Source organism: Ostrinia nubilalis, chromosome 24, assembly GCF_963855985.1.
Source record: "Ostrinia nubilalis chromosome 24, ilOstNubi1.1, whole genome shotgun sequence".
NCBI classification, from domain to species: domain Eukaryota; kingdom Metazoa; phylum Arthropoda; class Insecta; order Lepidoptera; family Crambidae; genus Ostrinia; species Ostrinia nubilalis.
In genome coordinates, this window is record NC_087111.1 from 3,604,437 (window position 1) to 3,622,677 (window position 18,241).

Here is an 18,241-nt window from a genome sequence, read left to right on the forward strand (position 1 = left end):
AGTTTTGCTTTGTGAACATATGAAGCAAAAGCAACAAAGAATGGTGATATTTATTATTGATTGTTGGCTTATAACAAAATAATTATATTTAATACCGGTAATTATTATTTCTGAACGAATTTAATTTCATTGCACTTTATATTTTAGAAAAAAAACTGCGCTGTCAATCCGTTGCCATGGAAACAGAGTCATGTCAACAATTTGATTCGATAAAATCACGCCAATCGAAGGAAATAATTCAATTATGCAGCAAGATTTAGCGTATTAAAAACAGAAAATCTCTTCTAGTCTAATCACACTTCCAACTATAGCGAAAATGGTATGTTATCCCTTTATTTTTATTACTGAAAACCATATTTTTCCGTGTAACTTTGGTGACCGTAATTCTTTAATTTTTCAGGGTTTACTTAGTATTTTAAAGAAGCTGCGCTCTAGCCCCGATAAGGAACTTCGTTTGCTTCTACTCGGGCTAGATAATGCCGGTAAAACTACGCTCTTGAAGCAGCTGGCGTCAGAAGACGTTAGCCATGTGACTCCGACAGCTGGTTTCAACATAAAATCTGTTCTGTCCAGTGGATTCAAGCTGAATGTGTGGGATATCGGCGGGCAGAGAAAGATAAGGCCGTACTGGAGGAATTACTTTGAAAATACTGATATTTTGGTAAGAAAAAATACCTAAAATCAAGTACTTTTTTAAATCTCTTAGTATCACTCATAGATATGAGTTTTTAATTAGTCTTATTTTATTTACATAACATTCTTTTCTCATCCAGCTCCTAGAATACCAATATACACATTAAGTCATTAGACGTTAAATTAGTAATTGTATAAAAGTGTCAAATAAATATTTTCATTACTTACCTGGTTTAGATCTATGTAGTGGATTGTTCCGACCACCAGCGTTTGGAAGAGACTAGCACGGAGCTAGCAGAACTTCTCCAAGATGACAAGCTACGTGCGGTCCCGTTGTTGGTGTACGCCAATAAACAAGACTTGTCTTCGGGTAACTTCACTTTGATTGATACGTAACTTAATAAGTTAATAACATAGATATAGGATTTTAAAAGACAAATCAGGTAGACACACCTAGTTATACAGTACAAAAAGAAGACCTATCGAGTAGTTTATTCAGAGTAATTAATTTGATAGAACAGCATGACATTTTAACCCCCAATGCAGGGGAACTAAATTTGTAACTGCACTGCGGGATTAAAAAGATTGGAAACCCCTGCCCCAATGCAAAGAAAAAGAAATAAGTGTAACTGCTATGTGCCTATCTATCCAAAACCCACTCTGTACTTCTAGGAATCTACCAATTATTAAAATGTATAATTATTTAATAAAATAGATTTCGTAGAGTGGACATGGTGACCTGTAATACAGATTTTCTTAAAATCTACAATAGGCACCAGCTCTCACAATGCTGGTCTATAGTTAAACTGATACATTTTTACTATACGAAATGTTTTTCCTAATCTGTTGTGAGAGAAATAAATAAATAAATTATTATATTATAACTTGCGCTCTACTGGGAGGATTATTATCTGAGTTGAAAGTTTTGTACATGCCTTTTGTGTAGTGCGAAATGTTTAAATGTGGATTCATCAACAAATTGTTTTATTTCAGCTTTGCCAGCGAGTGAGGTGGCCCAGCATCTTGGCCTTCATCTGATCAGAGACCGGACTTGGCAGATACAGGCGTGTGTCGCCACCGATGGTACTGGTGTGAAGGTACTTTAATCAAATCGTCAGTTTTTCAGGCTTGTTAGTTTCTAGTCATCATCATCATCTCAGCCATAGGACGTCCACGAACATAGGCCTCCCCCAATGCTTTCCATGTTACCCGGTTGGTAGCGGCCTGCGTCCAGCGCTTTCCTGCTACCTTTATGATGTCATCGGTCCACCTTGTTGGTGGACGTCCCACGCTGCGTTTTCCGCTACGCGGCCTCCACTCAGTTCTGCGTACTATGTGCCCTGCCCATTGCCACTTCAGCTTGCTAATCCGTCGGGCTATGTCAGCGACTTTAGTTCGTTTACGGATCTCCTCATTTCTGATTCGATCTCGTAAAGAAACACCGAGCATAGCCCTCTCCATAGCACGCTGTGCAACTTTGAGCTTCTGTATAAGGCCTATAGTGAGAGGCCACGTTTCCGAACCATAAGTCATCACTGGTAACACAGTTTCTAGTGCGTACATATAATTTAGATTAAAGAAGCACAACTGGACAACTCTATTGTTACTGAGCAATCAAAACTATAGGTACAGAGCAAATCTTTAAACAGCAAATCTCAGGTTTGCCAGAATTGGTTAACTTGGTTTTAGCTGAATAAAAATACCTATCAATCAGTATTTTTTCTCCATTTTAAGTATCCTAAGGGATTATTTTCTTTTGCATTTGGTGGTAGGAACTGTTGCTATCTAAGAAAACTAAAAACTTAATTAATTATGAGAGAAAGTTGTCAATATGATAATAGATTAGCAATCGATTATTATTTACAATAGCACTGAAGCGTATTATGTTTTTTACAGGAAGGAATGGAGTGGGTATGCAAGAACATTCCTGTTAAAAAGTAACTTTACGAAGTATTAATACAACCCGATTGAGCTAACTGCGCAACTCACTGGAATGAGGTCCTACTTACCAGTACACCTACCCGCGTTCGCCCCGTTCGTACCAGAGCGTCCATGTGACGTCACGGCTGCAAGGGTCGCAGTTAACTTGCCGGATTGTTAAAGTCCCTCCAAAAAATCATGTAATTTCAATCTATTACCTCATAGTTAATGTTGACGCTTCAATGTGCTTCAATTTGATCAAAATATAGGTATATTTTTAAATGGTAAGTATACCTACTTATATTCATTATACTATTTATTGTTTGAACAAATGCAATGATTATACTTGTTCTATTTAAAACTTATCTCTTGCACTAAATCATCATTAAAGTTTCCAATAATCCATGATGTTACAATCTTATCTTTCTTATCTTTAATTATATTATTTAGAACGTAGGTATTTAGACCAGGTGTAAATATCTAAAACGTGCAGTATTTTGATAACGAAATGATATAATAAATCCGTCCATTTGCTTTGAAATGTTGATGTCTCAAATATTATTATTACAAAAATAATGTAGTAGTATTATAGTGGTTATAACAAATATACCTTAAAATATTAATAAATTAAACGATTTACTGAATGTAATTAGCTAGTCATTATAAAATTGACCAAAAATTATTAATAATTATGTTCTTATTAGTTTTAGTAATTTAGGTGCGTTTATTATTATTATTTATGGACTTATATTGGTTAATATTGTTTAGTTTTAGTTGTGTCTGGTTGTCGGTTACATCCAATGCTATAAATAAAACTATTATAATAATGTCAAATCTTTTATTTAATAATTAAATTATACACTTATTACAGTAATTATAAGATAGGACGGATTTTTAATAAATATTTACATAGGTTCACAACCAAATAATTTTATGGAGGAAGAATAATAATTGAAAAATGAAAGAATGTTATATTCCATTATTTTTGAGACATTTTTGATGAGAATATAAAAAGTAAGCGAGTGAAATAGAAGTTAGACATGTTTTAGTTAAAAAAGTATTAGTTAAGAATTTTATGTGTAAAGTCTAACACCAATTGAACTAAATTAAATTACTAATTTTTTAGTATCGTGTCACAATCGCGACCGCCATCTTTTATTGACAAAGTTAGTTGAAACTAAAATATTATTTTTAATTAGTAATTGTTAGGAAGTGTAGAAGTTAAGATTCAAAAAATATATTGCATATTTGCAATAAGTCATTTAGCACCAATATCCAGCAAAACTAACTCATTCATTATTTTAAAATTATCTAAACTACACGTACCTATTGGTCACAAAATATTATTCTCGCATTTAAAAAAATCCATATTTTTATTTACTAAGTACAATATAAGATGAAAAATATATTGTGACGCTTCATAAAATCTAAGAATACTTTCAATTCAATTCAAAATAAGTGCTATACTTTTTTGTATTTTACAATTAAAATAGACCCTAAACATTTTTAATTTATTGCTAAATAAACTTTTAAACAAATATAGTATAGGTAACTAAAATAAATAAGTTTAATTATAAATTATATTTTCATTTATGCAGCAATCAACACCCAGTGGACGTGTACTTCTTAAACTTTTTATTATAATAATTATGTAAAATTATATTAATAATGTAATTATTTTAGACAGATAGGAACCTAAAACTAAAATAAATGCTTTGATTTATACAAATAACATTATTATTGTGGTTTACTTAAATTTTATTAAGAACGGTGAAAAACTAGCTAATGTTTTTTTATAATTCACTATGGTATACTTCTGTAGTAACTTTTAGTTCGTGTTCGTGGAAGGCAGAACAGTCTGCAGGGTATGCGGCCTGAAAAAGAAAAAAATATCATATAAGTATCTTATTTTTCTTAATGTGAGTGTGAAAAAATCACAAAATGATATCTATCGCAAAATCGTAGCACATTAACGTAGTATATCATAGTAGAACGTGGGTTGATGATGATGCAACAACATTCTTACCTATATTAGGAGCATGTACTTACTGACAAACTTTCAGTTTTTATAACGTGTTCACTAGCTCTTACCACAGAATAATAATAAGTACTACCACTCTTACGCCTTCACAAACATTGTCTATGAGGTCTCACAGTGTGCGTGGACGCACAGGGTGACACACGAACCAATCACAGAGCTCTGTTCAACGCTCTGCGTTCGATTTGTTGCTTCACTTAAGCAAGCATCGTTTGTGAATACGGGTGTTAGTCTAGCTAGAGGGTTAATAAGAGCGGATTCTCACCTCGCAGTTGACGTCATTCTGTATAGCGTTGTACAGGTCCCAGAAACCTTTTCCGTTCTGGAAGCTCAGGGCAGCAGACGCGGCCAGACTGCTCAGCTTGGTCAGACCAGCCTTGAATCCTGGGAGATCTGTAATAAGATTGTAAAGGTGGGGTTAGAGGTGCTATTAGGGCTCATTATAAAGAGTTCGTTTCAGCCAAAATGATGTCCACTAGATAAAGGCATCTCCCAATCAAGGATTTCCACACAATGATGGGTCCTGCGCTGCCCGCATCTAGGTGATTCCCCCGACCTTCACCAGATCGTCACCAGATGGTTCACCTGGGGGAGGCCAGCTCTCGTCTTACCGGTCTTTGATCGCTACTCGAAAACTTTTCTGCCCCAACGGTCATCAGTTCTACCAGCTACGAGTATGTACTTGTACGCCCCGTTCACTGCCACTTACGTTTGGAAATTCTGTGGGCTGTGTATGTATTTACATACTTAGTACTTTTGCTTTTCCTGCGATTCTAGAATCGTCTAAAGAGTTTAGTGTCTACATTGGTGCGATTAACATCATAGCCATTATCTTCGATGGCAGTCGCCCTGTAATCATGGTTTTGGAAACATACGCCCGTATTCACAAACATTACTATACGATCTCACAGTGCGCGTGGACTCACAGGGTGACACGCAAACCAATCACAGAGCTCTATTCAACGCTGTGCGTTCGATTTGCTGCTTCACTTAAGCAAGGATCGTTTTGAATACGGGCGTTAATTTCTGTTACCTTCTTAGAGTAGGCGCACACCGTTGATTTTTCGTCGGCCGATAGTTTAGTCGGGCAGTTGATCAGTATGGGCATGTATGGGAGTGCGCACACTACGCCGATTCGATTTGGCCGATTTTTCATACAATTTAAAATCGGGCACAACTATCGGCCAACTAAAAATCAACGGTGTGCGCCTACTCTTAGGTATGACTAATATACCTCGTTTCTCCTTATCATGGTGCCTGTTAACCAAGCACATGAGATGCTCCTGGCAATGCGGCGCTTGCACCGAGTGCTTGTACGCCCGGTAGACCCTCAGCACCGGTTCTATGACTTCCAAGTTGAGGGTGTCAGTTATGCGGTCAGCGAGCGCGTTGTAGTCGCCGCGGGAAGCGATGTTCTTTGTGGTTGTCTCCGCCATTTTGAGGGTTTGCTGGGGACAAGATGGCGGACATGGTAAGTAGGTACATAGTTATCAAAAAATAAGTTTGTTAACGCAAAAACAGTGTTTTTCTCTGTGTGCCTGTATTTGGCTTCTAAACGCAGGATTACATGCGGTTTTTTTGTTAGTAGAAAGCGTCAGCGAGATCGTTTTTAGCTTTAATTTATGAATATTCAATCGTTTGAAGATCATCAGCTCATTTCTAGTTGATGTTAGTACGAGAGCAATTTCCTCCTTTACTTTTAAGTATGTTTTATCTTTCAAAGAAGAATGGAAAACAAGCACTGTTCTACAATGCTACGCTACAAGATCAAGCGATGTTCTTTCAATTTTCTTTCATCACCGCTATCCATTGCCTTTATTCAGAACTCCATTGAAACTCACCCTCATATATTCCATCGCGGACTTCACATATCCCGACACGTCCGTGTCCATGTCCATATATTTCTTCAGCCCGTAGTTGATGAGTTTGGTCAGAGACGTCTCTGGTCTTGTCATGTCGAAGTGAATGTTCTTGGGGAGGCCTTGGGCGTCCAGAAAACTGTTGAGGATGTACTGCCCGGAGCCGAGGTATCTGAAAAGGTATAGGATGTAATAAGTGTAGTTCGTTTCAGCCAAATAACGTCCACTGCTTGGACAAAGGCCTCCCCCAAAGGATTTTCAGGTCGCGACGACCAGTCCTGCACCGTGTGTGGTAAGCTTAGGCGCAGACCACCGTCTTTTAGTTGGCCGATAGAAGGGTCGGGTTGTTAATCAGTATGGAGATGTATGAAAGTGCGCACATTACACCGATTTGGTATCGGCCGATTCGACAAATTAGAATCGGGTGGTCTGCGCCTAGGCCAAGTGTAGAATGAACCTTAATTTGCTTCTTCAGTGCAACTATCATAATCATATAGTCCATTGCAGGAGGACGACGACCCTCTCTAATTTACCAGTGGCAAATGGAGGATTTCGCATAAATTTAATATTTCTCCTTTATGTAAGTAAATAATATAATAATTCATTAGTTACGTAATTTAATCCTTTCAAAATGAAATTCTCTGCTATTTTCATTGCTTTGTTAAACTAAACGCGTTAGTTGAACTCCGATGTTATATTCAGTTCAAATGTTCGTTATTATCACAAACAATATAAACCTAAGTGGATTTGGTTCATGCTGGCACCGCAAAATGTGTTTTCATCCATATGCAATTTTATGCACGTATAGGTATTACATAATTTGTGTCACAGCAATGCCGTCTATGTAGTTTCTAGACAGGCTGTGCTGAACTGTGATATTACGTACAGAATAGTTGATATTTATCATTCATTCAATTTATTTATTCTTTATTGCCATATGAAATGGCACATAAGGCGAGCTAAACGCCATATAAGACATTCTCTGCCTGTTATCTTTCGGGCTAAACAATATTAATACCAACTTATTTTGGTCTAGTCAATACCTAATTAATCGTCATATCGTTCAATGAGACCTAGAAAAGATACGTTATTGTTTGCTGGCCCAATTAGACGGCTCAGTGCGGAAAATCAGCCCCGAATAACTAACAACAATAACAACTAACTGCGTCATTATTTTCAGTACGTGATTTTGTGTTGAACATGACACAAATCAAAATAATGAATACAAATGTTTTTATTGCTTAAAAAAGTTCTTACATAATAAATTAACATAGATACCTACATATTATTGTAAAAGTAGCAAGAAGGCGCTGGACGCAGGCCGCTACCAACCAGGCAACATGGAAAGCATTGGGGGAGGCCTATGTACAGCAGTGGACGTCCTATGGCTGAGATGATGATGATGATGATGATGATGATGATGATGATGATGATGATGATGAAATTAACATAGACCCATATTAAAATGAATGTGCAAGGCCAGGGCATTTACATACGACATTATTTATTTTATTCTCTGCAGCCTGTCTAGTAGTGTGCTCAAAAGTCTATGGTTCCAGCATGGCTGTGTGTGGGCGATAACGCCACACGAACATATTTTGCGATCCCGCAATGTATGATGGCATTGTTAGTTATGTTACGTGAAAATATGTTTCAGTTCCTAAACTAGAATCTGCGTTGGTATTGTGTAGCTGGACATAGGATGAAAATTCTACCTCTGGTAGACTCGGGTAAACTAGGTCAAGATATTTACGGGAAAATTATAAGAGGCGACTAAGCGAGAAATATTACATTTTTTCTAAACGTCAGGTCGCACCAACCCACTTGGCCGGCTTGAGATTCATCATCATCATCATCATCATCTCAGCCATAGGACGTCCACTGCTGAACATAGGCCTCCCCCAATGCTTTCCACGTTACCCGGTTGGTAGCGGCCTGCGTCCTGCGCTTTCCTACTACCTTTATGATGTCGTCGGTCCACCTTGTGGGTGAACGTCTCACGCTGCGTTTTCCGGTACGCGGCTTGGAATTGTAGCAGGACAAATCATCCATTTGCCTCATAAAATTGTGTAAGGTACTACAGTCAGCACCATATAGTATTGTGACATCCAAAGTGGTCAAAAAGTTGACACACAACCTTATTCCAATTGTAACAAAGACGTGTTGCGAACTTTTTGGCTGCCTTTGGGCACGGTAATACTATCATACAGTATTGTAACTTCATATAAACGGAGGAAACGCGAGCTTTCCTTCGAAATTCAAATCTCAGTATGCGCTCAACATGCAAAAGTCGGGGGTGTCGCGAATGTGCCACAGTAATAAACGGACGATGTGTTGATTTTTAAACAGTAAGTGCTTTTTTTTATAAAAGTAATTACAAGTATCTATTTATACAGGTTGTTAGGTAAATAGGTTAATAAGCCGAAACTAGCCCATGTTAACATATGCATGTAAATGGTATGGCGAAGTTAGTGATATCATCATTATTTTTTTAAATTTTCATACATAATGAAATTTATAAAATCAGATTAATATGAAAATTAAAATTATTAAAATGATGAATATTGTGGGATATGATGTTGATCCACAATAAGGAAGCTAGATGTTAGTGCTTCCTTCCGAGCGGGTGTTGTGCTCGGGGACCAAGGTCCTATTTACACCATCTTGGTTTGTCTATATATACTTGGCAGGATAGAAAACTCCGTCACCGCGATGCAGGTTTGTATGAGCGGCGGAGTGTGCCATAGTGTAGTAGTAACAGCGCCATCTGTTGGTCACTAGTTTGTAGTGGCGTCGCCACACCACTCCCCCCGGAAGAACCGGAGGTGGATGACGTCAGGATGAGCTCAGCAGTCTGTGCGTGATGAGCTTACAAGTGCCAGTGTGCTCAAGTCTGCGGTGAGTCGAGACGAGCAGGTTGCGGTGCTCTGTCCACGGTGAGTCGGGATAGTGAGCGGAGGCGTCTTCGATGGTCGGGCGTGGAGCTGGGCCAGAGCTGTACCCGTGACCAGTGAAGTGACGGTTGCTTGCTGCCGAGGAACCAGGAAGGTCGGTTGCGATCTGCGATGGTCCCTGAAGGCTGGATGCTGGCTTGTTGAAGACTGGAGCTGATGACGGAGTGGCGGAGATGGTGAGGATGGCGGAGGCTGATGCCGAAGATGGTGGTGATGGAGGTTGCGTCTCACATCACGTCGGGGTCACCAATGTGGGATATGATGTTGATCCACAATAAGGAAGCTAGATGTTAGTGCTTCCTTCCGAGCGGGTGTTGTGCTCGGGGACCAAGGTCCTATTTACACCATCTTGGTTTGTCTATATATACTTGGCAGGATAGAAAACTCCGTCACCGCGATGCAGGTTTGTATGAGCGGCGGAGTGTGCCATAGTGTAGTAGTAACAGCGCCATCTGTTGGTCACTAGTTTGTAGTGGCGTCGCCACAAATATTTTATAAATTTTCTGATTTCACCATATATTTTATGTTAACATAATAATCAAGCATTTGGTAGGTACGCCTTAGTCGAGGCGCATACATTTTACGGTCGCAAAATAAGATTTGTTACTAAATCTTAACACAAATATTTTTTTTAAATAATCACAAAACAATATGCATTTTTATCTTATTTCATTCACAAAGTATTTTGTTTGTCAAAATAAAATAAAAAATTACAATTACAAAACTAGATAGAAATTCTAAGTAGGCAGATGTAATGAAAATAGGGTCTGCAGGTGGGCAGCCCTATCGCATGTTGTCATACGGTGACAGACAGCGCGTCTGTGACATTTATTTCAAAAATATAGCCGAGTTGGAATACTGTATAGATAGTATTACCGTGCTTTGGGTGTCACGAAAAATCTACACCTGGATCACTTGGGAGAGCTAAGTAGGTGTACCTACCAAGGGCAATGACCGGCATGTTTTACATAATACAACATTTCATAAGAGGCGAACAAGGGAAAAACCTTAACATCAAGCCGCCTCCTCAACCCTTCCGGCCAGTCCAGTTGGTATGGGGACTCAGTGTGGGCCAAATCCTCCGTTAGTCGAAAAAAATTATGTTTTATTAGTAAACAAAAACTCACCTCTGATAAACCTCAGGTTTAGCCATCTGCATGACAGTATCCGTCAGGTACTTCGCTGCAGCCTTGATCCAGTGTCTCCTGAACGAGTGGTTCTCAAAGTTCTTGAACATCACTTCGAAGCTGATCTTGCCATCAGGACCAGTGAACGCCTTCATGGCTCTCTTCATCCCAGACTTCTCCCATAGAGACTTGCCCAGCTCCGAATTGATGAAGAGGTCCCAGTACAAATGCGCCTTTTCCACGAAAGGCGGTAGGAAAGACGCATGGTCTTTGTGCTCCTCAGCCCGTTTCTTCGTTTCTGGCTCCGAGAAGGAATTTAGAGTGCTCATGATGATGGGCATAATACCAGCTCCTCCTCCTCCGTTCTGGCTGCCTAATAACCCTGAGGCCAAGCTGAGCATTCCTTCTAGATTGAAGTCTTCGTCCTTGTTCTGCCGTTTTTGTCTGGTCGCCTTGGGTTCTTCGCTGTTGCCCATCTGTTGGGCGAACATTGATATCATAGAGCCTACTAGAGCTGGGTCGATTTTGCCGTCCTGACCCCCGAATAGACTGCCGAGTCCTGTAAAGGTATGATTTATTTAATTAATCATTTTATAATGCAAACGGCTTGGGACTGCAATTTGCTGCCTATTGTTTTTCCCGAACACTATAATCCGCTCTTTTCAAGGCGAGAGTGAATAGGCACATACAGGGCAGATGTACTATCCTAGACTGCATCTCACCTAATATCAGGTACGATTGCGGTCAAATACCTGCCTTGTTCTGCATAAGGGTCAGGATTATATTGGAAAATTCACTTATTGTGTTTTTAAATTAAGTAATTAAATAGTCAGTTACATATTTCTTAATAGGTTTGTGTTAAGCCAGTCCTTTACAACGTCACATTTCCCAAATTGCAACTTCGTTAAGGAAATGCAAAATTTAATTGCGCATACTTTATGGTTCACTTAAAATTCAAATCCGTCGATTATGGTCATTTGTTCTCCAATTAAACGGGATTCAAAGCCATTCCTGCAGTCGGATTATAATGCCGTTTCTGCTAGTCAACTATCGGGCTTAAGGGAACCGTTATAATGCTCACGGACCCCTAAAAGACAATGGTTCCGGGATGGGCGATTAAAACTTTAACGGCAGTATTATTGCCCGTAAATCAGACGGGACCATACTAAACTCAAGAGATAGTAAATACTTCTAAGATTAATTAAATGCCTTTAAAAATACCGAGATACCTTTTGTTTACAATGTTGTAGAATTAAAATTTCAGCATCGTATAGCAAAGGTCCGCCGTAGACAAGGCACGAAAGCATTCTGAAGTCTCGCTGACATTTTTTTAATCCACAACGAGGAAGCTGTAGGCCTGTATCTCACCTGATGGTAAGTGATGATCAGGCCGAAGGTGAAAGCGAGCGTCACCCGGAATCCTCAACCACGGAGGAACTGGCTATCTTACCTCTAACTGCCGGAACACAACAGTGCTGTTAACATTGTTGTTATGGCGACAGACTTAGGTAAGATGGTGGTAGCTAGCCAGGCGGACTTAGAACAAGCCCTACCACCAACTAAACCGAACAGAAAATCTGCCCCCACTGGGAATCGAGCCCGGGACCTCTGCGTCTGAAGCAGGTGGTCTCACCACTAGACCACAGAGGCGGTAATTTCACGTTTTAAAAGCTCCCGTGTTGCTCCCATACCTCAGGTACTTACTGAGTTAAGTGCTAAACCTATAGCTATAGTACAGACTATTTATATAACCTCTATCTAGCAGCAGACTATCTATCAAACAAAGAGTTTAATTAACAAAAATGGTGGAAAAATTTCAAGCCAAAAATAGCTTGATCCAATTATTTTTGTCTAGACTAATTCGTTTAAATTAAAACGAAATCAACGCAAACACATTACTTACTCCTTTTTTGTTGGGTAAACATTTGAAAGAGTACTTTATACCTTTTACTTTTATCTGATTTAAACGATGCTATGAAAATTTCTTGGAACTGTTGACAGATCAGGTTTCTTTGATTTAAATTAAAGGTCCTTTTAAGTCAAGCCACATAAAATATAGTCACACGATTCTGAAACGTCAATCGGCAAAAATCAAAAACAACAGCATCCAAGTGCGTCCCACGATTTACACTGGATCGTCGGTCCATCGAGTCGGTGACCTTACTTACTCTACGTTTTCCGGTCAACAGTTGCTACTCGAGAACTTTTCGGCCTCTACGAGGTATGTTCCTTTTATAAGATGCGAGAAATTTTTTTTTATACTGAACAAGGCAGGTATTTCACCGTAATCGCCCCTGATGCAGTAAGGTAATACTTGCCCTGTAAGTGCCTATTCATTCTCGCATTAAAGAGGCCCGAATTAATAGTGTTCGAGAAAGAAAGAAAGAGTTTTACCTGATAAAACGTCACCAGCATTATTCCCACTTTTCCCGCCTCCAAACATGGCTCCCAAGTTCTTTGCGTTGTCCCCCTGCATCAAATTCCCCACTATGCTCCCAAGCGCTGCCAGTCCGTTCCCATTTCCATTCCCATTGTCCCCCATATTTTGGAGAAACGACGTCGCAAGATCCAAGAAGGGATTCTCATCGTCACTCCTCCCCCCCAAAATGGGGAGTGTCAGAACTTGACACACTACTATAAGCAGGCTGAAACGCGCCATATTGTACCTGGAAAAGAAAAACGCTGAATAAATAAATAAATAAATGCATGGTTTACGGTTATGGCGGTTTTATGGTGCTGTCGCAATACTCGTACAGTAGTTTTATTTTGTCGACGTTACTTTGGTATTTGATTGACCATTTTATTGTGTTTCGGTGTTGCTTGATGGCTCTATGATTTTTTCCCTAAATCTTATGGAGAATGTCGGTCTTCTATAAAAAAATCAGTATACGATTCACTTGTAAAGTAGGTACGTTTGAATTACTTTTTTGGGGATGTAGGCCAAGTCCTTCACTTGACACTGGAAAATTACAGAGGCTTGAGCTCTTGCAATGAACCTGATGATGAAATTTCTTTTCGTACAGGTACTATTTTAATATTCTAGGAATATTTTAAGATTATTAAAACAAAACCTCTTAAAAACATTAATAGTCAGTTACATTTTCCCCCTGGAAAGTCTTCTAATAGATTTATGCCTGTTTTCACCATCAATCCCTAATTTTTAAGTGACTCCTATGATAACAGGAATTATGTTTCTACATATAGGGGTCACCTTAAAATTAGGGATTGATGGTGAAAACGGGCATTATACCTACCACCTAAATTACCCCAAGGTTAAAAAACTCCCAAATTAGGAGCAAATTCCCCTAACCTGGTATCACCCTGTGCACCTGCTAGTGGTGTTTATAGTCGTACACTTCTCGCATCAGTGTGTACCATAAACTCGTGTGGCATATAAAATAGCCTGTTCCCGCCCCGCACATTCTGATTTATCACACAAAACTACTTCGCAATCCACATTTTGTATAGTTTCAGTTTCAAAGTTGGTATAATAAGCAGTAATAATTCAAATGCAGGTATAATTTTCGGTGATGAAAAGAATCCATCTTGCTAACTTTTTTGCCTCGAAGCAGTGGTAAAATGCAAAAGGGACGAGTAAAACAACTTATTAGTACCAAATAAATACTTTTTCTTTCTTTCCAAAAGTGATTTTACAGAAACATAAAAAAAAATAGAATATGAATTTCATTCTTGTCCATCCAAACCATCTAAATATATACAGGGTGTTTGGCGGAAGGTTAGACAAACTTCGTGGGTGTATACATAGGTAAGGTCATTTTAAGAATACAAGTTCGCCCATTTTAACATCCAATGTACTACATGATGCAATGAATAAATGAATTTGAATTTGAAGTCGCGGGCGGCCGCTAGTAGGTAAAATATTAGTGATAGATAGAGCTTGTGATCTAAGCACTGCTCTCAATGACATTACGGTTGCCTAACCTATGCTATGCCTATTCTCCCAGACGTTTATGACTCAACAATTCTACAAAGTAAATGTTCATGCTGCTTATCATCACACTACCCAACGTGATTCAAACCCGTAACCACTGTAACATTCCACGTCAAGCCTGGCTATTAGAAGGAAGAAAGTCCATCTTGTATTTTTGCTGCTCTTATGCCATCCTGTATATTTATTCAAAATATCCCCGCCCACTATACACTCTGCTTATTTGCCCCTCCGGTGCAATTAGCGGGGCAATAAAGACGAGCTTTAGTTTGTTAACTACACACAACATTACCCCACGTTGTGGTATAAAATAACAGATTACTGTGACCATGATGATTAAGTTTGGGATAACGGCGTAAAAGTAATCTGGAATCTTTTTTATGCAAACTTTTTACTTTTTGGTTAGGTAATTAACATAAAAAAATAAAGTTAATAAATATACCATACGTGATAGACTATAACATACTTAACTAATGAAAAACAACTTACCTAAGTAGCACCATCAATTATTAACTGTTAATACTCTTTCGAAGGCTTGGATAAAAACCATTTAATGTCAAAAAATTGAAAAAAAAAACTAGCTCATTTAAGTGAAAACAAGATTGATCTTTTTTTAAAATTTAATGGAATCGTTAACGAATCATTAACGCAGGGACTATACGGTGCTATACGGCGCCAATTTTTTGTAACCATTAGATACTCGTATAAATATTTATAGACAATAATAAACTTTACACTTCACTGATGATGGTGATTGGTAACGAATTAAAAATCTACGGTCGATGATTGAATTGTTTGATTTTTGCTCCATCAGCAACGAATTAATGTGAAAGCAAGCAAGACGTAGGCAGGTAGTATAGCTACCGTAACGTATGGTAGAGTTTTACACGGTTTTGTAGACTATTAAGAATAGAAATATCTAGCCTAAAGGTCTTTACTTTTAATTAGCTCAAAAAAGTATATTCTAATGATTTGGTACAGCTAGTAAATTGGCCAGTAAAATTAAAAACAAATCACCGAAATCGCATTCGCATTCTGTCACATTTTGAGGCCGTATGGCTAAACGCCTTGGCCACGTGGCTGGCCATTAAGAATCTTTTGTATATTTCTTTTTAATCGTCAAAATTATAACGGATTTCATTTGTTTTTACGGGATTTTTTTCACATTGCACTGTCACATCGATTTTCACTTATTTTCTTACGGTACTTTTTTCGCGCTGCTCTATCACGACGACGCAATAGTTTTTAAATAGTTATTACAGTAATATTCATATAAATAAAACCATATAAGCATAAAATATTAATAAACTTCCACTGTTGCCCTTATGGGGTTTTTAAGGGTGCCATTCTTCACATTTATGGTATGATGGCCTTGCAATGGGCACCATAGAATAGGTTATAATGAATATTTTATGCAAATCTAACGTTTCATATCCACATTTTAGAATAATGGATGAATTTAAAATTAAAATAATATTATTTGAACGTTTTGAGTAAACTCTATTATTGTAATGAAAAATATTATAGCACTCTTCAGTAATGCAATGTACTTAAATCATTTCTCACATCAAGTTAATACTGTAGCATAATACATAGAAGCTATTTTTCAGTAAACAATATACAGGGTGTCCAAAAATTTGCACGTCACTCTGACATTGGAGGTAGGTGGGCCTAAGATGCATCGAACAAATCTAAATGTCCATGGAAAAGTTTCATAAGTTTTGAGATATGACCAATTTTAGTTATTAATGTCCTTATAATAGTTTGAAGACTTTTGAAATATGACTGATATTAGTTAGTTTTAAAAATGAACTCAAAAAAATAGACCTCTAGTGTCAGTGTGTCGTACTAATTTTGGGACACCCTGTATAATTGGGTACTCTATGGCGGTTATCACACTGCGCCGCGCTCCGCCGCGGAGCGCGGGGCGACTGATTTAATCATTGTATGCAAGTACCCCAGTTTGTATAGAAAACACACGCGGCACTTCACACTGACAACGCGTCCGCGCGCGTGATTTTTTATATGAAAATCACGCGCTCCGCGGCGGAGCGCGGCGCAGTGTGATAACCGCCTATGTATCTTACGTATTGCTTCTATCTCTAAGAATATATATCTGTAAGTTATCTTATTTTAATATAAAGTAGGATTCCCTTAGCATTCCTGTCACGTTGCAGACATCTTGTAACATAAAACTCAAGTGGCTCCGCGTCTTGGATTTTATTAAGTCTTATTTGTCTCTGGAACAAATACTGAATAATACGCAAAGTAATTCAGGCATACTAGCGGTTGATCATGGCTTCGTCTGCATTGATAGAAGTACCAAATTAAGCTATTGTTTCGCTCCATGAGGTCACTTTTCTAAATTGTTTTTAAAGATGATAGAGAAAACTTCTTCCAAATAATTACCTTTCTATAGGTCTAGGCTGAAAATGATGACGATGATAGTAGTAGGCGCTTAATTCAGACAGAACATATTATTCTTGAAGGACATCTGAAGTCCCGCTGACGTTTACAAAAACACCCTCTCGTACCTACTATTCACTCACATACCTCAGGCACTGACTGATGAGTTAAGCGCTTTACTAAATTTAATACCGTAGATAATAGTAACTACCAGCATTCTACACAAGTCTGTCGCCATAATAACAATGTAAACAGCATTGTTGTGTTTCGGCAGTTGGAGGTAAGATAGCCAGTTCCTCTGTGGTTGAGGATTCCGAGTTAAGCTCCCTATGGTCGCTGTACAATCCATCATACATTTAATGTCATTTTTTACGCAATCACTAGAGAAGACGTTTGATGTAAATTCACACTAAGCCCCCTGAAGCTCGACCAAACTATCGGCCGACAAAAAGTCTGCAGTCTATGTCTTAATATTATTACTTCTACGATTTTGATAACTGGTCGTGGTCTATTAATATTACACAAGTTTATAATGTACTAATTGGAGTTACGGAGTTAATAAAATAATAATAATTTCTAAGTAAGTACGCCTCTATGGTCTAGTGGTTAGGAAGGCTATCGCTTGTCTGACAGTTCCTAGTTTGATTCCGATTGAAGAATCGAACTGACCTGATTGTTCGACAAGATGTAATTAATTTTATACCGTTGGTAGTAACAGTTGATATCAGACTATGTTCTACGATTTTGTTGCAAAATGCGTTAGATGTTACACAGAAATCAAAAGATTATTACAAGAAATCAGCAGTGGGAGACGGCGTCGTGACTTCCAGACAGTCTGCCAACAGAGAGAGATGGCGGGAGATCGTGCGCAGTGGCGGCGTAGCATGGGTTGGCACCCGGGGCGATCACCCCCCCCCCCCCCCCCCCCGTCACAAGTCCTAAGGCACCCCCTGGTACCCCCAGGGGAGTTACCTACCGATTCGAAGATTGAAAGACAATCGCACCCCCTCCCCCCGTATCATGATATAAACCGTAGACTTGCCATGCAGATGTGCGCCAGTGAGTACTAATCTGCGCGACTTGTGTCACCCCCTGATGCTTGGCACCCGGGGCGGACCGCCCCCACCGCCCCCCCCCCCTTACGCCGCTACTGATCGTGCGGAGAGTTGTATCCGCCTCTACAACCGATGTGAACAACGCCTCAACGAGACCACGACCGCTCTGCCAAGAGCGAAACGAATAAAAAGAAGAAGAAGATTCTACACTGATTAGCTTAATCTGCTGTTGTGCTTTTGATAAAAAATATCAGAATTTTTCCACTTAGAAGTACAACCTTCTCTAATTTACCAGAAGCA

The 18,241-nt window shown here is 38.8% G+C and overlaps 2 protein-coding genes across 3 annotated transcripts in view; one reads left to right on the forward strand and one right to left on the reverse strand.

Moving 5' to 3' along the window:
* The first annotated feature begins 175 nt into the window (after positions 1-175).
* On the forward strand, positions 176-3,290 carry LOC135083895 (ADP-ribosylation factor-like protein 3). Its single transcript, XM_063978650.1, has 5 exons — positions 176-319; positions 401-661; positions 871-1,003; positions 1,627-1,730; positions 2,530-3,290. Exons 1-5 carry the CDS (start codon positions 317-319, stop codon positions 2,572-2,574), a joined length of 546 nt encoding a protein of 181 aa, XP_063834720.1. The 5' UTR covers positions 176-316; the 3' UTR covers positions 2,575-3,290.
* An 87-nt stretch (positions 3,291-3,377) lies between these two features.
* Positions 3,378-18,241, reverse strand: part of LOC135083866 (uncharacterized) — a 41,040-nt gene continuing 26,176 nt past the window's right edge. For both annotated transcript variants that reach the window (XM_063978612.1, XM_063978610.1), the window contains exons 2-7: positions 12,926-13,197; positions 10,532-11,090; positions 6,433-6,622; positions 5,826-6,039; positions 4,857-4,984; positions 3,378-4,427 (exon numbers count right to left, since the gene is read on the reverse strand). In XM_063978612.1, coding sequence (XP_063834682.1) covers positions 4,347-4,427; positions 4,857-4,984; positions 5,826-6,039; positions 6,433-6,622; positions 10,532-11,090; positions 12,926-13,190 — 1,437 coding nt within the window. In that variant the 5' untranslated portion in view covers positions 13,191-13,197 and the 3' untranslated portion in view covers positions 3,378-4,346. The remainder of the gene's footprint in view (positions 4,428-4,856; positions 4,985-5,825; positions 6,040-6,432; positions 6,623-10,531; positions 11,091-12,925; positions 13,198-18,241) is intronic.

Excerpts from the sequence above, each read along its gene's own strand:
- LOC135083895 (XM_063978650.1), top strand. Across the intron at positions 1,004-1,626 it reads TAAACAAGACTTGTCTTCGG|CTTTGCCAGCGAGTGAGGTG; the intron begins GTAACTTCACTT and ends GTTTTATTTCAG. Across the intron at positions 1,731-2,529 it reads CCGATGGTACTGGTGTGAAG|GAAGGAATGGAGTGGGTATG; the intron begins GTACTTTAATCA and ends TGTTTTTTACAG.